This window comes from Petaurus breviceps, unplaced genomic scaffold (genome assembly GCF_028583685.1).
Source record: "Petaurus breviceps papuanus isolate PSGF00001 unplaced genomic scaffold, PetGlider_PUasm1.0 174, whole genome shotgun sequence".
Taxonomy (NCBI): Eukaryota; Metazoa; Chordata; class Mammalia; order Diprotodontia; family Petauridae; genus Petaurus; species Petaurus breviceps.
The window spans coordinates 22679076-22688602 of NW_027185761.1; the positions used below are offsets into that span (position 1 = coordinate 22679076).

A 9527-nucleotide genomic window follows, 5' to 3' on the forward strand; every position below is an offset into this window, starting at 1 on the left:
CCCTCCCCCAAAGTCAAACCCAATTCCCCTTCATACACTCGTACACTGCTTCCTTCTTAACTCTTAAACTAAGTCATTGGGAGAGGACTCATTGCTATAGCAACATTTGACAAGTGGAAAGTCACTGGTTTTTATGGGACAAAGAGAATGTACAAAGAGTCTTCCACAGCACCCAGTGACCCATGGCATGGAATCGCAGTTCCTTAGAGCTGGAAGAGAATCTAGAGATCCAGTCCAAATTCTTTATTTTACAGGTGGGGAAATTAAGGTTCAGGGTCCGGGAAAGTGTCTCAACATTTGCATAGAAGAAGGGACTAGAACTGAAGGGGGTTTTTTGTTTGTTTGTTTTTTTGCCTTGGGGGAAATGGGCCCTTTCCACTACACCCACCACACTGCCTTCTCCGTCCTTGCCTTTACTCACCTAAGAAAGCTCAGTACAGTGCTCAGAATAGTGGAAAATCAAGCAGGGCCATTATTTTAAACATGAGGTTCTTCCAGCCCAGGACCATCGCTGCTGCTGCAGAAAGTCAGGCTGGCGGTAGGGAAATGAGCACTGGAATTCGAGTAAGAGGTCCGAGGATCCAATTCCTGCATTAGGAATTGTGCATGAATCACAACCTCTCTGGGCCTCAGTTCACTCATTTGTAAGATGAAGGAGTTGGACTAGGTAACCTAAGATTCTTTTCAGCTCATCTCCTATGTGTACTGACTCCAGAACCTCCCCCATTCCATCCCTTGCAAGGTTATTATTTTTTTTTTAATTAAACCATTGAACCTATATTGGTTTCTTGGGATTGGCCCCTTTCTCTCTGCAGTTGAATGCCAAGGTAGAGGAAAAACCCATAGAAAGTAAGAATCTGAAGAATTATCCTAAACGAGAACCCATTCTGTACACTCCCTCATGAGTAGTCAGTGAGCCAATGATGGGGAATTATCTACTCCTGGAGGCTCTCCTTTCTACTTCTGGACTGTTCTATTTTAGGATGACAATCCTTGACTGGAAAGCTGCCTATGAAACTTTCAGTGTAGTTCAGCTCTCTGAGACTGAGCAAAATTAGTCAGATCTTTCTTCTATATGGCACAGTCAACAGAGTTCCCCTACTATGTTTTACCTTCTTTCAGCTAGATTGTTCCTTTATTCTGTCTCATGGTAGCCTGGCTTTTAGTCCCTTTACCATCACTGCTGGTGTTCTCTCAATGCCCTCAGGCTTGTCAATGTCCTTCCTAAATGTAGTACCCAGAACAGATCAAATTACCAGGTAATAGTTTGAGCAGGAAGGTTAGGAGCTCCTGTTCTGGACATTATGATTCCATCAAAGCAGCCTAAGATCACAATGACAGTGCATGTGACTCTTTCAGCTTGAATTTTAACTACAAACACATGTCTTTTTTTCACATAAATTATTGTCTAGGTGTGGTTTCCTCATCCTGCCCCTAGCATTTAGAGCCAGAAGGTACCTGAGAGGTTTGTCCCAACTCCTTTGTTTTACAGAAGAGAAAACTGATGCCCAGAGAGGTGCTTTAGCCAATATCACATAGGTATTAAGCATAAGAAACTTTGGACACTTGACTTTTTGAATCTGAGTGTAGGACTTTACATTTGTTATTATTAGATATGGACAATTATTTGTCTGTGTATATCCTTTTCTCAGTCAATGAGCAGTCTGTCTACAGTCATTAAAAAAAAAAGCATCTATTATATGTGGAGTGTTGGAGACATAAAAAAGATAGAGGCTAGTTCTTGCTCTCAAGGAGCCCACAGTCTAATGGGGGAGGGAACATGCAAACAACTATGTACAAACAAGATATAGACAGGTTAAATTAGAGAGAATCAATAGAGGGAAGGCACTAGTATTAAGAGGGATCAGGAAAGGCTTCCTAAGAAGGTGGGATTTTAGATGAGAATTGACAGAATCTAGGAAGCAGAGATGAGAAGGAAGAAAGTTCCAGGCATGGGATAGTAAATGAAAAAACATAAGAGTTGGGAGATGGTTTGTGTAATTCAAGGAACAGCAGAAAGATCAGTACATGGGGTGGGGCAGGGAGTGTAAGGAACACTAGGAAGGGTTCAGAATATGAAGGGCTTCAAACAGAGGGTATTATATTTGGTATACTGGAGGTAATAGGGAGCCAGTGAAGGTGATTGACTAGGAGGGGTGAGATGATCAAAATATTGCTTTAGGAAGGTCAATTTGACAGCTAAGTGAGATGGACTGGAGTGGGAGATACTTGAGGTAGGGGAACCAACCAGTAAGTTATTACATTATTCTAGGTGGGAAGTGATGAGACCCTGAAACAGAGCAGGGGTAGTGTCAGAAGGGAGAAGGAGACATACAATGAGTGATGTTGTCAAGGCAGAAATAACAGGGCTAGCAACTGATTGGAGGGAAGTGGTGAGAGAGAGTTGAGAATTAAGTTTTGAGCCCAAGTGACCAGGAGGATGGTGATAACTTTGATAGAAATAGGGGAGTTAGAAAGAGGGGAAGATTTGGTGGGGGGAGATAAGTTCAGTTCTAAACATGTTGAGGTTCTATGGGATATCCAAATCAATCCAAAACATGTATAAGTTCTATGAGTTATCCAATTCAAAATGTCCAATAGGCAGCAGGAAACATGAGACTAGAGGTCAGGAAAGAGGTTGACATTGGACAAATGAATATGGGAATTACCTGCATAGTTGATAGTCAAAATGATGGGAGCTGAAGAGATCACCAAGTAAAATTATATAGAGGTAAAAGAGAAGGGAACTCAGGACAGATCCTTGGGGGACACCCACCCATTATTCACCAGTGTGATCACATGAAAGTCCAGCAAAGAAGACTGAGAAGAAATGGTCAGATAGAAAGGAGGAGAACCAGCAGAGAAGAGTGCCTTGAAAATGCAGACAGAAGCGAATATTGGGGCAGCCAGGTAGCACAGCAAGTAAGAGCACCATCCCCAGAGTTGGGATGACCTGGGGATTGAATCCAGGCTCAGACACTTAGCACCCACCCAGAAACACCTGGCCGTGTAACCTTGAGCAAGTTACTTAACCCCAATTGCTTATTAAAAAAAAGAAAATGCAGACAGAAGCGAATATCAAGGTGAAGGAGGGCCATCTATGATGTCAAAGGCTGCAGAGAGCTTAAGAAGGATGGATGAGGACTGAGAAAAAGTCATAGAATATGGTGATGGAGGATCATTTGTAATTCTGGAGAGGGCAGTTTCAGTTGAGTGATGAAGTAGAAAGCTGGACAGCAGAGAGTTAAGAAGGGAGGAAGAGAAAAAGGAAGAGGAGACATCAATTATGGATATCCTTCTCTAGGAGTCTGGCCAGAAAAGGAAGAAGAGCTATAGGACTATAGCTAACAGGGATGCCATCCAGCATGCCACAGACCCCTCTCAATTAGCAACACTTAGTTAACTTTGAACCTTTCACATAGTTTGGTTCCAAGAATTCAAGGTTTTACTGCAGTTCCCACTATATCACTGCCTGGACTATTTCAAGCCTCCTGACCTTCAGAACTCATGGAAGAGGGGGCTTTTAATGGGTGGTTTCCTTTCTTCCTTCAATGTCTTCTACACAACTGAGACCCGATCACTCCAAAATCTTTAGGCAAAGAGATATGGAGAAAAAAATGTAGGCGTGCTGTGGTCCCTTCCATTCCCTGGCTCCCCACTCTAGCCAGAGTGTCTATAAACTGCTCATTACCATAGCCAAAGTAGAACGTGAATTTCCAACCCTACCGCCAATTAGCATTTCTATGGCCAAAGGCATCCTCTCTGCATACTGAGTAATGGCTTTCTGGGCCTGACAGGACATTTCTGTGGCCTCAGCTCTGTTTGTGACTAGCAGTTAGTCCTGCATTTGAAGCATTTTTCTTGGGTTATCTACGCAAAACACCAGGGATCTTGTGAGATGGGGGAGGGAGATAGTTAAGGATAATAAATATGATATTAGTGGAAAACAGTCCCATTTCTGCCTCTTAACACTTAATAGTTGTGTGATCCAGGGCAAACCACTTACCTTTTCTGAGCCTCAGTTTCCTTATCTGTAAAAGGGGGATGATAATAGCACCTACCTGTCATTGTTGTTCAATTGTGTCCAACTCTTCATGACCCCATTTGGGGGTTTCTTGGCAGAGATACTGGAATGGTTTGCCATTTTCTTCTCTAGTTCATTTTACAGATGAGGAAACTGAGGCAAACAGGGTGATATGACTTTCCCAGGATCACACAGCTGGAAAGTGTCTGAGGCCAGATTTGAACTCAGGAAGATGAGCCTTCCTGACTCCAGGATCAGGGCTCTACCCATTGCATTATCTAGCCGCCAGCATCTACCTAGGATCATATATTTAGGGATGGAAGGGACCTCAGGATCCATGTGATCATTTTAGAGATGAGGAAACCGAGATTAAGTAACTTTCTCTGGGCTATATAGCTAATGTGTTCTAGGTGGGATCTCAACCCAGGTCTTTCTGCCTCCAGTTCCAGCATTCTATCCATTATTTTGTGTTGACTCAAGTCAGCTTGGGAATATCAATTCAATAAGTATTAATTATGCTCCTACTATATACCCCTCTCCCCCTCAAAAAGACAAAAACTGGTAGTCCCTATGCTCAAGGAACCTACATGAGGATGGCATGGGCTGGTATACATGAAGCTAAGGCACTATATAAATATTAGCTATTATTACTCTAAGTCATTTTCCTGATGAAGCTGTTGATATTGAGATGGGCAAGGTGATCTGCTTGACTCCTTCATGGGATAGTCCTTGAACTCGAGCTTGAAGGGTCCTGGGAGACCATCTACTCCAACATCTTCATTTTATCAATGAGGAAACCAAGGATTCTCAGAGTATAATGATTTTCCAGGAGATGAATTCTTCCTGGATGCCCTATTTGCCCATCAAATTCAATATGGCTAAATCTGAACTCATCATTTTAGTTAGTAAGCCTGCCCTTCCTGCAAACCTTGTTATCTGGGTTGGTGGTACTGCCATCCTCTCAGAAAGCCAAGGTCATAACCTCGCTAATCTACCTACTAACTTTCTGAAGTATCATTTCCCCATTCCATCAATTACCCAGTCCAGCGAATTCTCCCTCCACTCCACATCTTTAACATCTGCTCCCAATTGCCATTTACATCAACGAATCAAACTCAAGTAGAAATAGGGCCATTAAATCATACAAAAGGATCCCTGATGGCTGCATATTGGCTTAGAAAATCACATATTAACATTATCTATGCTCTGTTGTGGGGGGAGCTAGGTGGTGCAGTGGACAGAGCACTGGGCCTGGAGTCAGGAAGACCCGAATTCAAATCCAGCTTTAAACACTTTAAGTACTAACTGTGTGATGCTGGGCAAGCCACTTAACCTTGTTGGCCTCAGTTTCCTCATTTGTAAAATTAGCTTGAAAAGGAAATGGCAATTCACTCCAGTCTCTTTGCTAAGAAACCCCAAATGGGATCACAAAAAGTTAGACATGAGTGAAACTGAACAACCATAAATGCTCCATTGTATTTTTGTTTATTTTCTTAAATATTTCCCAATTCCACTTTAATCTGGCTCCAAACATATTAGACCCTAATCCTCCCCACACAGTGTGTTTAATACTACCATTTTACATAGGCAGTATCCTGCTTCAGGCCCTAATTACTTCTCACCTGGACTATTTTAATAGCCTTTCCACTGCTCAGGTATTTTCCTGCTACAATCTATGCCACACAGAGCTATGGATTTAAAGCACAGGCCTGAACCTTCCCTAGAACCATCAGTGGTTTCCTATGGCTTTTAGAAAAAAAAATACAAACTCCTCAACCTGACATTTTAAGGTCCTCCACAGTCTGGTGCCAGACTTTCATGCACTCTACATTCCAGGAAAAAGGACTTGTCAACTGTTCCCCATGTTCTCTCTCTTGCCTCCATTAAAAAAAAAATATGGACTGTGTTTTTAATCAGTAGAGAGTTTCAGGTGAGGAATTCCCTTTACCAACAAAGATCAACACCTTCACTTCTGCTAAGTACAGTCTTAGAGAGTTTCTGGGGCACTGAGAGGGTAGGGGTCTTGCCTGTCAGTCCCATATCCCAGTATGTGTCAAACTCAGGTCTTCCCAATTCTGAGGCTGGCCCTCCATCCAGTACACCAGGCCACCAGGCCACCACAACTTTTCTGTTTTTCAGAATCCTTATCTTCCTTTGGGACTCAGTGAGGCACCCCTCTCCTTAGTCAAGGCTCCTCTGGTCCCTCCAGTATTTGCGTCTCTCCCTCCTCAATTTCCCCAGGGTGCTTTGCAGGATGTTTCCCTTGCTGCTTCACTCTCTGCCTTGTTTGTACATGGCTTACCTGGGTCCATGCTGTGTCCCCCTGTGGAACGTTGGCTTCTCGAGGCTCGTAATAAATGTTTGTCAAGCTAAGACTTACAAGGGATAGCTGAAGAAGGAGGAATGATGAACTGAGCCAGAGAAGAGAAGACTTGGGAGAGGGGAAGAGAATTCTCTTGGAATAGATGGAGACGCGTTAAGCGGGAGAAGGAAAGGACTCAGCCTGTGCTGTTCCTGAGGGCAGAGCTTGAACCCTTGGGTGACAATTACTGGGATCTCAATAGGAAAACATCTTAACAACAAGCAGTCCCAATGACACAGTGAGCTGCTGCCACCTTGTGAGATAATGATGTTCATTATGTGTTCAAGCAGACGTCATACGTGCAGTAGTCAAGGATGCTGCAGGAGGAATTTCTCAATCTGATTGGGGGGCAGGAGCCTTTGTAGTGAGTGACCTATCAGATAGAGTACTGCCTCTGGAGTTAGGGAGACCTGAGTTCAAATCCAGCCTCAGACACTCATTAGCTGTGGGATTCTGGGCAGGTGTCTTACATGCTGCCTTCCTCAGCTTCCTCATCTGTAAAATGGGTATAATACCTACCTCACAGGGTTGTCATGAGGATCAAAGTCGAATGATATAGTATTTGTAATGCCCTTAGCGTGGTGCTAGTAGGTGCTTAATAAATGCTCTTCCATTTCCCTTCCAACTCTGAGATTCAGCTTCTGGTGCCCAGGGGAGCTTCAGCATATACTTGTGCCCTTGAACCTTCCTACAAGTCCTGCTGAGGCTGCTCTGACTCCTCCAGTAGGTACCTAGGCTAGACCACCACTTGATCTCAGTTATCCTGCCTTCCTGGTTCCCCAGTACCACCACCACCAAAAGTGCTCTAAGGTTTGCAAGGCACTTTACAAATAATTTCTTACTTTATCCTCACAACAATCCTGGGAGGTAGACACTTTTATTATCATCTCCATTTTACAATTGAGCAAACAGACAGATAGTGGTTAAGTGGCTTTCCCAGGGTCATACAGAGAGTAATAACAATATCAATAATAATGAGGATGATGATAGTTAACATTTTAAGTTAGTAGTAAACACTTACTGTGCTAAGTGCTTCACAATTGTTATCTCATATGATTTTTACAATAACCCTGTAAGACAGGTGTTGTTATTATCTCCTTTTTACAGATGGGGAAATTGAGACAAAGAGGTTATGTGGTTCATCCAGGATCATACGGCTAAATGACAAAGGCTAGATTGTAATTCGGGTCTTCTGACTCCAGGTCCATTGTTCTACCCATTAAACCATCTAGCTACTCAATGACATGGGGATGGGTGGGGGGAGAACATGAATGAAACAAGAAATTCCAGCTCAGGGTATTAATGAATACACTTGCTTAACAGCCAGGGAGAATCTATAATCATGACATTATAATTGTAACTATGACATCATAACCATAATTGTGACATAAGAAGAATAATTACAACTATAATTATAATATCATAATTATAGCCATGATATAACTATAATCATGACATTATAACTGTAGTTGTGGTATCATCTATAACAACAATTTCATAATTGTAATAACTATAATCATAACATAATTATACTCGTGACATCATAAATATAATCATGATGTCATAAATGTGATCAGGATATCATAATGGTGATCATGATGTCATAACAAGAATATAACATCATAATTAAAATCATAACATAAGCATAATGATATAACCACAATCATGACATCGTAACTGTAATTGTGGCATCACTTATAATAATGATGTCATAGTCATAATAATTATAATCACAACATAATAATTATACTCATGGCATCATAACTATATCAATGACATCATAAGTATAATCATGACATCTTAAGTATAATCATGACACAATGGTGATCATGACATCATCACTAGAATCATGACCACATAGCATGATATTGTAACAATAACCACAAAATCATCACATCTTTGTAGTTTTTCAAATTTCTTTTCTGTATATTATGTCCTTTAACTTTAACAACAAGCTGGTGAGGAGACAGATGCTACAACCCTCATCTTGTAGATAAAAAGGGAAATGATTTGCCCAAGGTCATACAGCTATTTAGTGGCAGGGCCAGCACCCAGTTCATCTAATGTCCACTCTGCTATACCATAGGCCTTCTCCTTGAAACATCTTACAGTAAGTAACCTTTTCTCAGGGCTCCTGTCCAGAAAAATACTTTCACCTGAACCCTTTAAAACTATGTCAACATTGAAAACTAAAAATAAATTAATTAAAACAAACTATAGCTCAAATAACCATTCTCTATGTGACCTATTTCAGTCTGACTTTAATAGAGCAGAGTTTTAAAACCTCAGACACCCCAGCTCTGGTTTGGGATTTGATGGGTCCTAGCTTGTTTCAGTTTTCCAGAATAACTGACATGGGAGCTTCCGGTTCATCCAATTTCTGTGATCCAGAGGCTGACCACGACAAGCTTCTCAGGCCGCTGAACCTCTACAACACTAATGGGACCTTCGTCTTCTTTCCCTTGCAGTGATCCGGGCCAAAGTGTCCAGTGAAAAAGTGGTTCCAGCCAGTGACGACCCGGCTGACACCCAGAAAATGATCCGATATGAAATCAAACAGATAAAGGTACAAGGAGAAGGACTGGAAATTCCCTTCCTTTTGGTTTTCTGCTTGAGATCCATGCTCTGGGAAGGACTGGCACGTGAAAGGGACAGGATGGACTCAGTCCGAGGGAATAGTTGGGTCAATAACAGCCCTGAGAGGATGCAGTTAGGGTGTGGGGAGAGCGCAATGGTCAAAACATTACAACAGGAAGGGACCTTCTAGATGGATAGTACAACCCTCTCATTTTAGACACAGAGAAACTGAGGCAAGAAGAATGGCTTACCCAAGGTCCACGAGTGAGTCAATTATAGAGAAAGAGATACAACCAAGGTCTCCTGCCTCCTTTAAGATTCTCTAGTTTTGCCAAAGGCCATCTCATGATCCAAGCTCCTAGCAGAGAAGTTCTTAAATCTACAGCAATCTGGTGAAATCTATAAATCCTTTCTCAGAATGATGTTCTTAAATGAATAAAATAAAATTCTTAGGATTGCCAAGGAAACCAATTATACTGAAGTACTGTTTATCTATCTATCTATCTATCTATCATCTATCTATCTATCTATCTATCTATCTATCTATCTATCTATCTATCTATC

General features: G+C 41.8%; 2 protein-coding genes across 6 annotated transcripts in view; one reads left to right on the forward strand and one right to left on the reverse strand.

Moving 5' to 3' along the window:
* Nucleotides 1-9527, reverse strand: part of SYN2 (synapsin II) — a 256865-nt gene that overhangs the window by 54000 nt on the left and 193338 nt on the right. The window lies entirely within an intron of this gene.
* TIMP4 (TIMP metallopeptidase inhibitor 4) overlaps nucleotides 1-9527 on the forward strand; it is a 19147-nt gene that overhangs the window by 814 nt on the left and 8806 nt on the right. For all 5 annotated transcript variants that reach the window (XR_011167539.1, XR_011167538.1, XR_011167541.1 and 2 more), the window contains exon 2: nucleotides 8855-8952. Coding sequence is in view for 1 of the 5 variants with exons in the window: in XM_069083917.1 (XP_068940018.1) it covers nucleotides 8855-8952 (98 nt within the window). In the remaining 4 variants the exon portion in view is untranslated. The remainder of the gene's footprint in view (nucleotides 1-8854; nucleotides 8953-9527) is intronic.